The following is a 17,503-nucleotide window of genomic DNA, read 5'->3' on the forward strand; positions in this document are numbered from 1 at the left end:
TGGAAAGTTGTGTGTGTGTGTGTGTGTTAGTCGCTCAGTCGTGTCTGACTCTGTGACCCCGTGGATTGTAGCCTGACAAGCTCATCTGTCCATGGAATTCTCCAGGCAAGAATACTGGAGTGAGTTGCCATTCCCGTTTCCAGGGGATCTTCCCAACCCAGGGATCGAACCTGGGCCTCCCACATTGCAGGCAGATTCTTTACTGTCTGAGCCATGAGGGAAGCCCGAAGCAGAAAGTTGATGTGTGGTAAAATAGCAGGATTAAGTGAGTATGCATATGGATGAAGCTTTTACTTCTCACTGGGTCCCACAACATTAGTAACTAGACTCTGACCCTCTAGGCAGGTGATCAAAAAGTGTTATTTGGGGAACCTGATCAGTCCAAGAGGAAAGGTCATGTTTTAAACAAGTTACTTCAAACTGGAAATTGAAGTCAACAATTCCACTTAAAGACTCAAGAGTTCATAGTCCCTCGATCCTTACTATGAACACACCATCAAAAAGCACAGATGTTTGAGCAGAGCCTCTAAGTTGAAAAAGACAGACCAAAACAAATGGAAAAGAGCAACTGAGTGCAAACAGACTCTAAAGGGAGAATACTTCTTAAAAAACGTACTGTTAATATCCTCACAAAGATACTGCATTATGAAAAAAAGAACAGTTAAAATAACAAAGATAAATTCAGAGAAAAAGATCTTAGAAATTAAAACTATGATAGAAGAAATTAAGTTGAAGAAATTTGTGAAAGTATAAAAAAAAAAGATAAAAGATACAGAACAGAGAAGTAAAGTCAAGAAAAGTAGAGAACTATTCCAGGAGGTCTAATAACTAAATCATAAAAGTTCTCTCATTAAGGGAGAAAATAAAAATTGAAGTAGAGAAAATTAAGAAAGAAAGAACGCAAAGAAATTACTCAGAATGCAAGAAAATTTCCCAGAAAGCTGAGAATACTGGAATCTCTAAATCAGGATTTCTCACCCTTGGCATTATTAACTGTTGGCTCCAATAATTCATTGTTGTGGAGAACTGTACTGTACCTTAAAGGATATTTAGCAGAGCTCGGGTCTGTATCCATCTAGCCAGCAACATGTCTAATCTTTTGACAACAAAAAATATCTCAGACATTGTCAATTTTCCCTGATGGCCAAAACTGTCTTTAGTTGAGAACCACTGGTATAAACAGAACAGCATACCAAGTGCCTAACACAATAGGTAAAAATATGACTACAAGACACATTACTGTGAAAATTTAAAACTCTGAGGACAAAGAAAAGAGCCTATAAATTTCTAGAAAGAAAAAAGGAGATGATATACAAGGGGTCAGGACTCAGAACAGCACTGAACTTTTGAACAACAATACTAATGGAGTAATAGTTTCAAAATTCTTAGAAATAGAAAGTCACTCAGTCGTGTCCAACTCTGTGAACCCATGGACTATACAGTCCATGGAATTCTCCAGGCCAGAATAATGGAGTAGGTAACCTTTCCCTTCTCCGGGGGATGTTTCCAACCCAGAGATCAAACCCAGGTTTCTTGCATTGCAGGCAGATTCTTTACCAGATGAGCCACAAGGGAAGCCCCAGAAACAGAAAAGACCCAGCCAAATCAAGTGTAAGGGTAAAGTTAAAGATATTTTCAGACAATGCAAGGCATCACATTTCTCTCTAATTCAAGTGTTTCTCAGGAAGCTACAGAGGAGGTCTTTGCCCAAGAAGAGTAAATCAACAGAGGAAGATGTGGGATAAGATGTAGATAAATAGGGAATTCCCTGAGGGTCCAGTGGTTAGGACTTCGCACTTTCACTGCTGAGGGTTCGATCCCTGGTTGGGGAACTAAGATCCCAAAAGCCGCCCAGGATGACCAAAAGAGAAAAAGAAAATGTGGAAAAATAAATTTCAACCTACAAGAGTGAAGGGAATCCCCAGTATGAGAATGATGAGTTTTAAGGTTGACAGTTGTGCCCCAGGAACAGAAGACAGCATGCCCAGTCTAGACTGGAACAGGTCTGAAGGATCCAGGAGAGAATTTTTCAGGAAGATGGCAACTAACAGAATACTTGATAAATGTATTAGAACAATTTAAGATAATTAAAGTGCAATTTTTAAAGTTATACCTCTTTTAAAAAATTGAAGTATAGTCCATTTACAATGATGTGTTAATTTCTACTGTACACCAAAGTGATCAGTTATATAAACATATATATACATATATTCTTCTTCATATTCTTTTCCAATATGGTTTGTCAGGGGACATTGAATATAGTTCCCTGTGCTATACATAGGACCTTAAATACATTTTTAAAAGACCAAGTAAAAAAAATTATAAATTATCTACTAACTCAATGAACAAATTTTATTTACTATATGGGCCAATGGTGGGTTGCATTACAGGGTTGAATTAAAATTAGCAGAAGAGGTTGCTGGTATATGTTTGTATTATTTTCATTGTAAATAATGTGAAAAACTAAAAAAGGTACAAAAAGGGCATTAAAAAGTATGATTCATGGGTATGTGTGTGTGTATGAAATAAGTTCCATAGAGATGGGTTATTTTCTTTGGTACAATTTAAAATTGTGGGAGTATCTTTCACAAATTAGTTAGGCAGAGAACTAGCTCATTTCCATAACAGTTTTGGTAAAGTCATGTTAACAATGGGCAGAAGGCTAATGTACGGCATGAACAAACTCAGTAATAACAGCACAAATAAGCAAGATAAGGGCATATTATCAAAATTTTTAAACTATTCTCTAGTATGACATTTCATGTCTAGCTGATCCTGAAAAACAATTTCTTAGAGTGTCAACCCTCATCCCATTTATATGTATCTAAATGTTAGATATAAAATTCTACATTAAAAATGGATTAATCTTTGTTTTTCCTGAAGCACTGTTCTGCCTGATTGGATTTCTAAGCAACCCTCAAGAGTTTGAAAGTTCTTTGATTTATGGAAGAGAAACTGAAAGTTATGCAACTTACTCAAACACAAATGTTGAATATCGATTTGAAGTCTTTCAAACACTGAATTTTTCTTTCTGTGTTTGCCATCTACCTGTACAAATAGAACATTATTATAACAATGGGTTTCACGTAAGGGAAAAAAAAGCTTTATGAAAATAAAAAGATTTCTATTTATTTTCAAAAGTCAGAGCTAATAATTTTCCATTTTATTTTTTAGTATTTAAAAAGTAGAATTGTTAATTGTATATTCTGTGACAGAAAATAACAAGTCCATTGGATTCTCCAGGCCAGAATACTATAGTGGGTAGCCTTTCCCTTTTCCAAGGGATCCTCCCAACCCAGGGATCGAACCCAGGTCTCCTGCATTGCAGGTTATTCTTCACCAACAGAGCCACCAAGGAAGCCAAAGAATACTGGAGTGGGTATGCTATCCCTTCTCCAGCGGATCTTCCCAACCCAGGAATTGAACCGGGGTCTCCTGCATTGCAGGTGAATTCTTTACCAGCTGAGCTACCAGGGAAGCCCTCACATTTTTATAAGCCTTGAACATTTCACAAATTATAATGTACACATTATTTCCTTTAATTCTAAAAATTCCCAATTCACTGATGAAGGCATTAATGTTCACAGATGTTAACTGACTTACCTAAGATTATTTGCCAGTTCCTTTATCTTTATCAGGCCCTAATACACTATTTGTGGCTTGCTTCTCTTCTTACTCTCCCTGAAAGATCACAACCATTCTCACCTATATCCATAAACCTATGATTGATAAATCTACATGGTGGCCCGGACCGTTCTGATGAGCACACACAAATCCAATTGTCAAACAGAAAGTTCTACTTCAACAGCAAACTCACCTAAAACTGAACTCATTATTTCTCCCTCTGAACTATTCTTCCCCTTCATCCTGGCACATTCCCTGTCTGAGGGAAGAACACCACTTAAATCATTTAAGGCACAAAAGGTCACCAGAATTAACTCCTCCGTCTTACTTAATCAAGTCTCATGGCTCCCACTATCATTACATTTCTCATACTCTTTCCCTCCTCTCTGTCTCACTGCAACATCCTTAGCTCTGGCCCATTTCTTACCTGGATCATAGGATGCTGCTGCTGCTGCTGCTAAGTCACTTCAGTCGTGTCCGACTCTGTGCGATCCCATAGACGGCAGCCCACCAGGCTCCACCGTCCCTGGGATTCTCCAGGCAAGAACACTGGAGTGGGTTGCCATTTCCTTCTCCAATGCATGAAAGTGAAAAGTGAAAGCGAAGTCGCTCAGTCGTATCCAACTCCCAGCGATCCCATGGACTGCAGCCTACCAGGCTCCTCCGTCCATGGGATTTTCCAGGCAAGAGTACTGGAGTGGGGTGCCAGGGCCTTCTCTGGGATCATAGGGTAGTATCTTATTATTAATCTCCCTAGTTCAAGTTTCATACTCTTCTGATACAGCTTTAATGGTACTGCTAAAAGGAACTTTTAAAACTCTATTTACTTCACCAATCCTTATATACTCCTTAAATCTCTTCTTTGCTGCTTCCTTCTCCTCAGGAAACCTGAGGCTGGTGTTTCATCTTCTGGTAGAACTCTTACATATCTGGTACTTATCACTTAGCGTACTAAACCAATACTGTCCCATTAGATGTAAGCTTCTTGAAGACAAGAATTAAATCTTGTTTCCACTGTATCCCCAGCATGTAACAGGATAAAGTCAAACTCCTTCCATAGCATAAAATATGACCCCTTCCAGAATCTGTCCCACCTCTCCCATCTCACTGTTGAACTCTACTTCACATCATTACTTCCATCACACAGAAATGTTTCTGTGTTCCCCTGTCTTTTCAGGCATTTGGTTACACTGTTCTTGCTTCCTAGAATGCTTCTCAAACCCTGTACCTAGCAAATACTCACTTTTCAAGACAGACCTCAAACATCACTTTTTCTATGTAGCCATTTATCATCCCTTCCCTGCAGTAAAACTTGTCACTCCCTCCTTTGAACCCACACTGTATTCTGTGCAGCATCTTTTTTTTTCCTTCGTATTTTAACACCATTAAAAAAATAATCATTTATCTATTTGTCTCTTCTTTCTAAATATAAGTGGGCTTCCCTTATGGCTCAGCTGGTAGACTCTGCCTGCAATGCTGGAGACTTGGGTTTGATTCTTGGGTTGAGAAGATCCCCTAGAGAAGGGAAAGGCTACTCACTCCAGTATTCTGGCCTAGAGAATTCCATGGACTGTATAGTCCATGGGGTCGCAAAGAGTCGGACACGACTGACTTTCACTTTCACTCTGAACATAATAGAACATAGGGACTCTTGTATTATTTGACTTTATCTACTTAGTATCTGTCATGGTTCTGGTGGTATGCTCAATAAATGTTTACTGAACAAACAGTAAGTTTCAGAGGTAGGTAAGGACTCAAGACTTTTAACTGCTAGCTTGAGCTTGGCTCTTTTCACATATCTCCTTGTTTTTGTTATTATTTTAAGAACTCAGAAATTTAGATTAAAAAATTACCTTTAAGTCACCAATATAATTAGAATAAAAAACTATAATCAAATAAACACAAAAAACTCATTTTCTTTTAGAGGCTTTTTAAGTGCAAACAAAATCTGGCTACAAATATACCACAGTGTGGATTTCACTTACCTTGAATCTTGTGGTCACCTTTTCTACTAGGATGAAGTGAACTTTTTCAGCATCTTTTAAGGCAATATCAACCCAATGAGATAATTTTCCCTTTCCTGCTCCAAATTCAACAAAGCATCTTCTTGGACCAAGTAACTTTAAATTTTCAATGTTACCTAAAATAGAAGCCTGCAAACTTCACGAGATTATTTTATAAACTAGAACAAAAAACATGTGGCTCAAATGGAAAAACAGCAAGACAATTTCTGTATAGGGCACCATGTTCACAATGGTAATTTTTGTTTGGCTTTAAAGTTTTTCTCCTGCTTTTAAATAGTTAACATGCAGTACTCAGAACCCTATCTATGCCAAGGACTTTCTATATATGTTTGAACAACCTTATTTGAAATGGAGATTCTGTACCATGAAAGATAATCTAAACAAAATTTCATTAATACTATTTTAGAAAAAATAGAATGTTAGCTTCTGACAAATGAACAAAAAGGCCATTTTTAGTAGAGTTACTATGGCTTAAACATACCTGCTGTTTCAGATGTTTGGCTGCAGAATCACCATTTTTAGGGTCATTAAGGGCATCATGCAATGCTGGATGGGACATAATTTGATCTTTAAGTGTGCAGTTCAAACCTGTGCCAAATAAAAGCACACAAGCCTAAACAATCAAGTATGAAACTGTAGTGTTCTAAGCAATGGTAGTAATATTAAACCACAGAGAAATTTCCCTTCTCCAGGGGATCTTCCCAACCCAGGGATCGAATCTGGGTCTCTTGCATTGCAGGCAGACTCTTGACTGTCTGAGCTACCACGCAAGTTCAACTCATATACTACCTCATTGTTCTAATAAAATTTAACTTGTAAATTTAGGCAGACTTACCTTCACTTGCTTTTCTCAATTTCTTAATTAAGTTTTCCAGCTGCTCTTCAGAGAGAGACGAAATTGGAACCTATATACAAAAATGGGACATGAGCTGGTCTGGGAACTGATAACATTGATTCTATAAGAAAATGCACTTTACATCAAAATAGTTAATTTATTTCAAAAATTGGAACAATAATTGTAAGCTTATTTACAGTGTGGAGATACTCTAGAACACCTCATAAAATTAAAAAGTCAAGTACTTACCAATTGATCTGGTATTTCGGTTTCATCTTTTAAACCTGCATTAATATCTTGAATAAAGAAGTCCTTAACAAAAACAAAATAACAAACGTTATTAATGTGAAGAGTTCACAAAAATTAAGGTGAAAAACTGATTCATTCCTTCTAATACTCTGCACCAGCCATCTTCTCTTTCTTCCATTCATTTATTCATGAAAAAATTATTCATAAATAATTACTGAATGACTACTCTGGTCCTTAACTTGCTTTAGTTGCTGAGGATTCACCAGAGTGAACAGAACAGACAAAAACCTCTGTGTTGCTGGATCTTACATTCTAGTGAGGTGGCTATCTGAATAGACATTTATAGTCTAAAGAAATTCATTCGTAATTTCTATTAACATTTTTACCTATCTCTAGCATAGACTGAGGATGTTACTTTTGCTAACTGTTAAAGCAAAAACAAAGGCCCAACTACAAATGGCTGTTTATCAGATAGGTAGCATGGCCACAAACACATATGAAAAAATATTACAATGGTTTAGGTCTGATTTCTTCTATTTTAAAATACTAATTAAAACAGAATACAGAAATGTCCTGTGATACTATGTTGTGTAAATTAACATAGTGAGATATTTCTAGTCCATTTTCAGAGACAGAAAGACTCTAAGTAAGGATCTAATTCAACATGTTCAATAATGAAAATGTTCTATATCTGCCCTAGCTAACATGGTAGCTACAGCCTTGAAATATGGCTAGTGTGACTGAGGAACCGGACTTTCATTTTGCTTAATTTTAATTAACTCAAATTTAAATAGTTACACATGGCTAGTGGCTACATTGGAGAAGCCAATGGCAACCCACTCCAGTACTCTTGCCTGGAAAATCCCATGGATGGAGGAGCCTGGTAGGCTACAATCCATGGAATCGTGAAGAGTTGGACACGACTGAGTGACTTCACTTTCACTTTTCACTTTCATGTATTGGAGAAGGAAATGGCAACCCACTCCAGTGTTTTTGCCTGGAGAATCCCAGAGATGGTGGAGCCTGGTGGGCTGCTGTCTATGGGGTTGCACAGAGTCGGACACAACTGACACGACTTAGCAGCAGCAACAGCAGTGGCTACGTATTAGACCATGTAGACATAAATGAATCAAATAGTGTAATTTTTTACAAATTCTCTTTTGAAGGTGAAAACAACTCCTGAGACATTATGTAAAGTAATTTAGTTATGCATTAGACATTAATGCACAGGCTTTAGTTATACAAATGGCAGAAAAGTAATGTATGAATTGTGGGTTGCTACTTTTACTTATATGGGTAATAAGAGAAACTATTGATTAAGTGGAACAGGTTAGAAAGTGAGTATTAGAGTGTTTTGTTGGATAACTGACAAAACTATAACAGAAAATTATTAACAGCTACAACTATTAGTAAAGCAAAACCTGGGTTTCATGTTATACATAGTGTACTAGACAAAAACTGTTCTATATTTCTTTTCTCTATCTCGTCACCCCACTGCTTTTCTCCCTTTCCTTTTCACTGTGTCCCTAGCATGCAATGAAATCTGTGCATGGGTATTCCATTTTTGGGGGGGCCCAGTGCCACTCAGCCTGTGGGATCTTAGTTCCCCAACCAGGAACTGAACCTGGTTCTTCAGCAGTGAAATCATGGAGTCCCAATCACTGGATCACCAGGAAATTCACAGGGGTATTCCAGTTTTAATAAATTCACTTTGTCTCTCAAACTGTTCTCAGAACACATATTCAATCTGCTTGCTTTAACTAAAGCCTAACAGTTAGGTAAGGAAGAGAACCTCCATGCCTGTGAAAGTGAAAATGTTAGTTGCTCAGTTGTGTCCGACTCTTTGCAACCCCATGGAATGTAGCCTGCCAGGCTCTGTCCATTGAATTCTCTAGGATAGAATGCTGGAGTGGGTAGCCATTCCCTTCTCCAGGTGATCTTCCCAATCCAGGGACTGAACCCAGGTTCTTTTGTGGCTCAGATGGTAAAGAATCTGCCTGTAATGCAGGAGACCCAGGTTCAATCCCTGGGTTGGGAAGATCCCTTGGAGAAGGAAATGGCAACCCATTCAAGTATGCTTGCCTGGAGAATTCCATGGACAGAGGAGCCTGATGGCTACATGTAGTCCATGGGGTTGCAAAGAGTCAGACACTACTGAGTGACTAACACTAACACTCCTGCATTGCAGACAGGTTCTAAAGAACCTGTCTGAGCCACCAGGGAAGCCAGATAATCTCCATGCATACTTGAAAATAAAGGCAATATTCTTTTTACTAAAAGACTAACTAGGGATAGTCATCACTTTTCTACTACACATCTTAATGTAAAATTTTTTTCTTTTTAAACTTATGCCATTTGGCTTACTGGTTTTCAATTAGGAGGCATTTGGAAATGTATGGGGATAATTTGTTGTCAAACGACAGTGCTGTTGGGACTTCCCTGGTCGTCCAGTGGTTGAGAATCTGTCTGCTAATGCAGGAGACAGATTTGATCCCTGATCCAGGAAGATTATTATCTAGGTGCACTTATGCCCATAACTACTGGACCTGTGCTCTAGAGCCTAGGAGCAGCAACTACTAAGCCTATGTGCCACAACTACTGAAGCCTGCGCACCCTAAAGCCCATGCTCTGCAACGAGAAGCCACCGGAATGAGAAGCTGGCATATTGCAACTGGAGAGTAGACCCTGCTCTCCACAATTAGAAAAAACCCCACACAGCAACGAAGACCCAGCAGAGCCAGAAAAGAAAAAAAAAAAGAAGTATATATTTTAAAAAAGGACTCAGTTCAAGTGTTACTCTCTCTGGAAAGTCTTTCTTGATCCCTTAGATTTAATTTTAATGCAAGTATGTGCTCTTATCACATGTACACTTACTTCTTTCATTGAACTTAAGAGTTCACTGAAGACTGGGATCATATTTTATTGAAATAAACTTGTATGCTAATGTGCTAAGTTGCTTCAGTTGTGTCTGAGTCTTTTTTACCCTATGGACTATAGCCCCTAGACTCCTCTGTCCATGGGATTCTCCAGGCAAGAATGCTGGAGTGGGTTGCCGTGCCCTCCTCCAGGGGATCTTCCTGACCCAGGGAATGAACCTGTGTCTCTTAGGTCTCCTGCACTGGCAGGTGGTTTCTTTACCACTAGTGTTGGCACTAAGTAAGTATTTTTGAATAAGTAAACTGTGGAATTACTCTCTGAATACTATTTTTGTTGCAAAATCATCTGTTACCTAAATTAGGACTCTTAGTGGATTCACAGTCTAATGTCCTATATACACTCAGATGTATTTACCGTATTTCAGTCTCTTGAAGCAAGAGCTTTGTTAAAAGCTCATATTTGTAATCTACTAAGTATATATAAATATTACATAGCACCTATTTTACCATTCCATTTTACTGACCAAACACTTACAGGTTTTGGCTTCTCTCTTGAGTTACACTTTTTCAGATGCTTTGCTAGTCGATCTTCATATACTGTGCTAAATTTAAAGAGAAAATTATTTAAAATAAGACTGTGATAATCACTGTTTCTAGCACAGAAAAACCCTTCTCCAACCCATACTTACTGTTTTGGATCTAAAGGACACAGAATTCTTTTCCGAGCATTTTCTTCCTAAAAACAACAACGAAAAAAGAACATATTTATTCTAACAATATATCAAGTTTATTGCTTACAGATACTAGATACAGCTTCAGTATAATCATAAGCTTATGCTATCCCAAAACAAGATTAAGGAAACCTTAAAGGCACATTAACAAAACACTCCCAAAATCAGATCATCGAGTTTAAAACACAAATCTCTAGTGTAATGAGATATCACCTCATACCTGTCAGAATGGCTATCATTAAAAAGAACATAAATAACAAATACTGACAGTCATGTGGAAAAAAGGAAATCCTCATTCACTGTTGGTAGGAATGTAAATTGGTACAGTCACTGTGGAAAACAGTAAGGAGGGTTTTCAAAAAACAAAAAATACAACTACTGTATGACCCAGCAATTCCACCTCTGGGTACATATCCATAAAAACACTAATTCAAAAAGATGTGTACCCCAATGTTCACAATAGCATTACTTATAATTGCCAAGATATAGAAGCAACGTAAATATTCATCAACAGATGAATGGATTAAGATGATGTGGTAAACACACACACATACCCCCTATGGAATAGTATTCAGCCTTTAAAAAGACTGGAATTCTGCCATTTGCAACAAAATGGATAGACTTGGAGGACATGGTCAGAGAAATAAGTCAGACAGGGAAAGACAAATACTATATGATATCACTTATATGTGGACTCTAAAAAAATAATACTCCTAGCGAAAATAAGGAAAAAAAGCAACAGACTCACAAATATACAGAACAAACTAGTGCAGAGAGGAAAGGGGAGAGGAGCATTATAGGGGCAGAGGATTAAGAGGTACAAACCATTATGTATAAAATAAACTACAAAGATATATTGTACAACACATGGAATATAGCCAGTATTTTATAACCATTGTAAATGGAGTATAACCTTTAAAATTGTGAATCACTGTATTGTACATCTGTACCCTGGTGGCTCAGATGGTAAAACGTCTGCCTACAATGTGGGACACCCAGGTTTGATCCATGTGTCGGGAAGTTCCTCTGGAGAAGGAAATGGCAACCCACTCCAGTACTCTTGCCTGGAAAATCCCATGGACGGAGAAGCCTGGTAGGCTACAGTCCATGGGGTTGCAAAAAGTCAGACATGACTGAGCGACTAAATTTTCACTTCATCTATACTTCAATTAAAAAAAAAACCTTTAGTGTAGCTCGTTTAGGCATATATGAGCAAATATTGCTTTGGATAACATTGATCTACAGCTTCAAACAGGTTATAGAGAAATCCTACATATGTAATTTTCAATCTATGACAGCACTGACTAGATATACGCTCTTATTCTAGGGACACCAAGGAAAAAAATGCTGCCGGTTTAAATTACGACATATCGATTATATTACGTAATCATAATATCATTGATATTAAAAAATATTCTGATTTTAGAGATGTTAAAATGTGTGGGAAAATTGTGTCTCAGACACAACTAAAGATAGATCTTCCTCAACTTATGATGGAATTACATTCTGATAAACCCATTGTATGGAGAAGGCAATGGCACCCCACTCCAGTACTCTTGCCTGGAAAATCCCATGGACGGAGGAACCTGGTAGGCTGCAGTCCATGGGGTGGCTAAGAGTTGGACACGACTGAGCGACTTCACTTTCACTTTTCACTGTCATGCATTGGAGAAGGAAATGGAAACCCGCTCCAGTGTTCTCCCCTGGAGAATCCCAGGGATGGTGGAGCTTGATGGGCTGCCATCTATGGGGTCTCACAGAGTCGGACACGACTGTCGTGACTTAGCAGCAGCAGCAGCAAACCCATCCTAAGCTGACATATTCTCAAAAATGCATTTAATACATCTAACCTACCGAGCATTATAGCATAATCTAGTCTATCTCAAATGTGATCAGAACATTTATCAAAAGTCTACAGTTGGGCAAAATCATCTAAAAGCCTATTTCATAATAAAGTGTTGAATATCTTATGTATTTTATTGACTACTGTACTGAAAGTGAAAAACAGATGGTTGTGTGGGTACAGAATGACAGTTAGCATATTAGTTGTTTACCCTTGTGATACTATGGCTGACTTGGAGCCCTTACTCCTGACACTGCCCAGTACTGCGTATCACTAGCCCCAGAAAAGATGAAAAATTCAAAATTCAAAGTATGCTCTCTACTGAACACTCACTGCTTTTGCAGTATCATAAAGCCAAAGAATCATAAGTTGAACCACAGTCAGTTAGGGACGTCTATATGGTCTTTTAAGCACTTGGTACGTGATCATACTCTGCTGGCTTTGCAGCTTTTGGTACAGAATAATAACATCCTATTCATTTCTAAGTTACATTGATTTAACTACAAGTACTCAGAAAAAATAAAGGAGTTAATAGTTAATAGTGTTGGCAAGTCTGTATAGTGTAACAGTCAAAACCAGAGGTCAGACTGCTTAGATTCCTAATTTTTCTATTAGTTCCTAGCTATCAGCTCCTAACTTTACGATCTGAAGTCTTACTGCCTCATATGAAAGACAAGAATAAGGTATCTTCTCAAGGGTTGTAAAAATTGAGCTAATAGGTTTCAAAAGAAATGTTAGCACAGTGCTGTTCATACAGCAAATGCTGTGTTCATAACTAGTGTTAACAATTTCTTTTTCAGTCTATTTCAGTTCTGTTCTGCCTCCTAGTGTATCCACAAAACGATGTTCACTGAACTTCTTGAACAAGTTAAGAGACTTTTCAATATCTTTTGAAGATATAGCACATATTCTTCCCTATTTGCTGACTTTAAAGTCTAAACTCCATGAAGGAGAAGACTCTATGTCAACGTCCCAAAGTATAATGAATGATGAGTACAAGAAGAAAGTACTTTTAGAATTTGTTATTTGTTAGAAACAAGGCTTCTCAACCTTGGCAGTACTGATATTTGGGGCTGGATAATTCTTTTTTGTGGGGGCTGTCCTGCCCACTGTAGGATGTTTAGCAGCATCTCTGGCCTCTAGCCACTAGATGCAAGAAACAGTCTTCAGCTGCGACGACCAAAATGTCTTCAAACATTGTTTGGGGACGCTAAATCATCCCCACATTAGAAACACTGGGTAAAAATAAGTACAAGTTATACTTGTACTTATAACTCAGCCATATATGACACTTCAAAAAAGAGATGGGAACAATATACTCAATCATAACAAAAATTAAAGATTCAGTGAAAGTGTTAGTTGCTCAGTGTGTCCCACTGTGTAACCCACCAAGCTCCTCTGTCCGTGGAATTTTTCAGGCAAGAATACTGGAGTGGGTGGCCATGCCTTTCTCCAAGGGAACTTTCCAACCCATGGATTGAACCTGGGTCTCCAGCATTGCAAGCAAACTCTTTACTGTCTCAGCAACCAGGCAAGCCCAGGATACCCCAAACTGAAAACCAAACTAGTCACTGAAAGTGTTTCCACTTGGAGCTTTTCAGTCTTTTTTCAAGAGATTAATAACATGATGTCATTCCTCTCCAGGAATATGGATTACCCTGTAAGGATCTAGTCATACTCTACTACTGTTTGCATCTGCTGTCATCTTCTGGACGTCTGGTTAAGGTGAAATACCAGGCCTTATAACAGGGAGAACAAAATCCTTCTGCAATCATAAAATTCATTTTTCAGTCAGGGGATGTTTGCTGGTCCTCTCAAAATACAACAGAAAGTGTACTTCAGAGTTCCTGTAAGTCACAGGTCAAAAAAAGAATAAGCTTGTTTCAGTACACTTCATTCCAGCCAAGTATCAGTTAAATCAAAATATGAGTTAGAGCTATAGCTATGAGGGATCAGTAGCAGATGAAAGGGTTCTACAGCGGTACTGGTACTGGATATTGCCTAGGAGGATAAACCATCTAACAAAGAAAAATAATGTAAATAATACTGGATATTCAGAAGGCAGGAAATCAAATGGTTTTCTCTATGGCTTAACCTTCCTAAAACCTATGAAACATGATCTTTTTCTATAAGCATTATGCTGATCTTGTTTTTAAATGCCCTGTCATATATACCCTAAAGAAATACACATACATAAAAATATAGGCTGCTTGACAATACAATCATATGTACAACCGAGCAAAACTGTACACTTTCTGTTCTCAATTTTAAAAGAATTCATTCTTACGTGTTTTTTAAATCTTTCCTTCCCCTTTTCAGCAAAGTAGTTACTAGTTGCTTTCAAAAGATTGTACGTCTAAATAAAAAATTTTTGGAAGTTTCTCTCAACCGCATTCACAAGACGTGATTATCGTTCACGAAACAATGAAAACACAATTAGTGAAACCTTGGATTCTTTCATTGATCACTCTTCTTTCTAAACCACCATTTCCCATCAGGAAGGCGGAGAGTGAGCCGAGCGCAAGAAGCGGTAGTCTGCAGTAAAACTAAAATCTAGCATTACCATGAGCTGGTATCAAGATAAACGGGTCACTGCTGGCGCTTTACTTAAATAAAACAATGCACTTCACTACGGCTCATCATCTCTCCCTAGGGAGGCCAGTATTGCGTTTATCACAGGAAAAGCTGCAAAATCCAGGGGGCTGAAGCAGAAATCTGTCAGAGGGGAGGTGCCGGACCAGGAAACTTATTTCCGACCCTCGAGAGGGTAAGGCGATACCAGACCTCCGAGGCTCCAGCGTGTTCACCACAGAACCTTTTTCCGGCTGCCACCACCATCCTGCAGAACCGCTTCTTCTTTTCCACAAAATAACCGCATCGCCCCTCTTCTGGAAAGACAGTTCCATGCGGCGTCAGCGCAGCGGCCGCCATAATTCAGGGCTCACTCCGGGTGGCAAGCATTGATCAGCTGAAGAGACGAAAAGTTCTCAGATTCACTCCTGTCCCGTTCCCGTAACAAATATGGCTGCGTCAGGTCCTTCCACGCAGGAGAATGCCATACCCGGAACTTTACCATCCCAGCTTCGTAAAACCGGAAGAAGTTGATGGTGGCCGGCGAGGTCCAAACCTCCTTTGTATTTCCTCTGTTTCTCTTTCTCCGCTTTCTCCGCCTCCTCCGCGGAAGCAGAGCGGCAAACTCAAACTTTACAGGACCCGGAAGTCTTTCAGCCTAATATCGCGGGCCGGGCCTGTTGTGTTTTATTTTTTCGCACACCGGCCAGGGCAGCGGTTCAGCATGAGCCAGATTTTGTTCCAGCAACTCGTCCCGTTGCAGGTGAAATGCAGAGACTGCGAGGAGAGGTGAGGTTCGCGTTACCCCGTGCCCGTGGGTGGCGGTTGGGGTTGGGCCAAGGGGAAAGATGGCGGCCCCCGCCAGTGCGCAGCGGCCTGCGGGAGGGTATCCAGCCGGAGTCCCCGGGAAGAGACCTATCTGGGACCTGGCTCTCTCTCACTAAGTAAGTTCTCCGTCGCCGAGAAGGGAAGTGTGTGAGGAATGGGACGCTGACCTGCATCAAATTAATTTAAAGAAAAACTTATCTCTGAACGTTATCGTGGACATTATAGCCCTTTGCTTTTTGACAGATAAGAACTCCTGCTGAGAAAATTAATTTACTCGAGGGCTTACGAGTTCAACGCAGGGCGGGCACTAGAACTCAGGCCTTGGTTCCCAGCCATTTTTCCACTCTTTTTTGCGTTATATTGGAAGTAAGTTAAGCTTCGATTTAATGAACTATATGGTATATTGCTTCTTTTTCACATTAGTTACTAGAGATAAGATAAATTACTTTTAATAGACTAAAGACGATTGGGGAACACCGTAAATTCATTTATCCATTAAACCAATATTGCATATTTGCAAAACACCTGCTAGGCACTGGGGATGCAATGGTCAGGAAAAAGTCCTTGCGTTCGTGGAGTTCACATTCTATTGGGGTAGGAAATAGTCGCACAGATAAATGCAGAATTACAACTTTGACAAATGAGGTGGTGCTGTTGAGGCTTAAGTAGAGAGATCTTGGCGAGAAGTCAGATCAGACCAGATCAGTCGCTCAGTCGTGTCCGACTCTTTGCGACCCCGTGAATCGCAGCACGCCAGGCCTCCCTGTCCATCACCAACTCCTGGAGTTCACTCAGACTCATGTCCAGCGAGTCAGTGATGCCATCCAGCCATCTCAAGCTCTGTCGTCCCCTTCTCCTCTTCTTCTGGCGAGAAGTCAGGAGACTTCAATTTTGTCTCAATTCCACCAGAGTGGCAGCTGTCTCATTTGTAAAACTGATATAACATGCCTACCTACATGGTTGTTTGTTAGGAGGATCAGGTGTGGAAATGTGACTAAAAATGAAGACATTGGTATATTGAGCTACCAATAATGTGAAACTGGTGTATAGTTCAGAATTAGGTTCAAAATCAACTGGCAGGCCAGGCAAGTAGATGGTACCAAGAACAGCAGCTGGTAAGTGGAGATTTATAGGTTAGTTGGTGGTTCTTTTGTGTTGCCCAATATGGGAGCAACTATAGTTGACATTTGAAATGGATGTAAAGTGAGCTAAGGTACATAAGAGTAAAATGCACACTAGACTGAAGACTTACTATGAGAAACAAAGGAATGGAAAACATTTCAATTTTTATATTGATTATGTGTTAAGATGACAATATTTTGATATGTAGGGTTAATTTAATATATAACAAATTTATCTGTTTCTTTTATGTTTTTTTAATGTGACTTCCAGAAAATTAAAAATTATATATGTGCCTTATATTTGTGGCTCCATTGTATCTCTATTGGATAGCCCTGTTCTAGAATGATTATAGAAAGAAGAAAGAAAGGTGGGGGGCATAATTTCTAATTCCAGTATCGAGGCTCCTTAGCCCATTGCCTTTTTTTGTAGACAAAGTTTTATTAAAGTCAGCCATTCTCATTCGTTTAAGAATTGTCTATTGCTCCTTCTGTGGTACAGGAGGAGAAATGAATAAATGTGACAGAGACCTTATGGCTGGCAAAGCCGAAAATATTTACTATCTGACCCTTTACAGATAAAGTTTGCCAACCTCTTATGGGAAAAATAGTCCAGACTTAAGTAGTCAAGGCCAGTTCAGCTCAAGTATTTATGAAAGCCTGCTGTGTACCTGGCACTGTCCTAGGTGCTGAGAATATAAAGCTCTTCTCCTTAGCATCTTCCTCCAATGACAGCAACAGCAACAAAACTATTTTCATTCTAGCTCTCAAGGAACTCACTTTAATAGAGGAAACAAAAAGTTC

General features: G+C 39.0%; 2 protein-coding genes across 5 annotated transcripts in view; one reads left to right on the top strand and one right to left on the bottom strand.

The window, feature by feature from the left end:
- Positions 1–15,245, bottom strand: part of TRMT13 (tRNA methyltransferase 13 homolog) — a 20,326-nt gene extending 5,081 nt beyond the window's left edge. Inside the window, exons 1-9 of one of the 4 annotated variants that reach the window (XM_027536408.1) lie at positions 14,967–15,243; positions 13,861–14,029; positions 10,298–10,344; positions 10,144–10,210; positions 6,733–6,795; positions 6,484–6,553; positions 6,130–6,236; positions 5,610–5,777; positions 2,976–3,048 (exon numbers count right to left, since the gene is read on the bottom strand). In XM_027536408.1, the coding sequence (XP_027392209.1) occupies positions 2,976–3,048; positions 5,610–5,777; positions 6,130–6,236; positions 6,484–6,553; positions 6,733–6,795; positions 10,144–10,210; positions 10,298–10,344; positions 13,861–13,887 (622 nt within the window). In that variant the 5' untranslated portion in view covers positions 13,888–14,029; positions 14,967–15,243. Of the gene's footprint in view, positions 1–2,975; positions 3,049–5,609; positions 6,237–6,483; positions 6,554–6,732; positions 6,796–10,143; positions 10,211–10,297; positions 10,345–13,860; positions 14,030–14,469 lie in introns of all 4 variants that reach the window. The other 3 variants (XM_027536407.1, XM_027536409.1, XR_003510289.1) reach the window with 3 other exon arrangements.
- Positions 15,246–15,315: 70 nt separating this feature from the next.
- SASS6 (SAS-6 centriolar assembly protein) overlaps positions 15,316–17,503 on the top strand; it is a 41,186-nt gene continuing 38,998 nt past the window's right edge. Inside the window, exon 1 of the mRNA XM_027536403.1 lies at positions 15,316–15,542. Coding sequence (XP_027392204.1) covers positions 15,478–15,542 — 65 coding nt within the window. The 5' untranslated portion in view covers positions 15,316–15,477. The remainder of the gene's footprint in view (positions 15,543–17,503) is intronic.

Source organism: Bos indicus x Bos taurus, chromosome 3 (assembly GCF_003369695.1).
Source record: "Bos indicus x Bos taurus breed Angus x Brahman F1 hybrid chromosome 3, Bos_hybrid_MaternalHap_v2.0, whole genome shotgun sequence".
Taxonomy (NCBI): domain Eukaryota; kingdom Metazoa; phylum Chordata; class Mammalia; order Artiodactyla; family Bovidae; genus Bos; species Bos indicus x Bos taurus.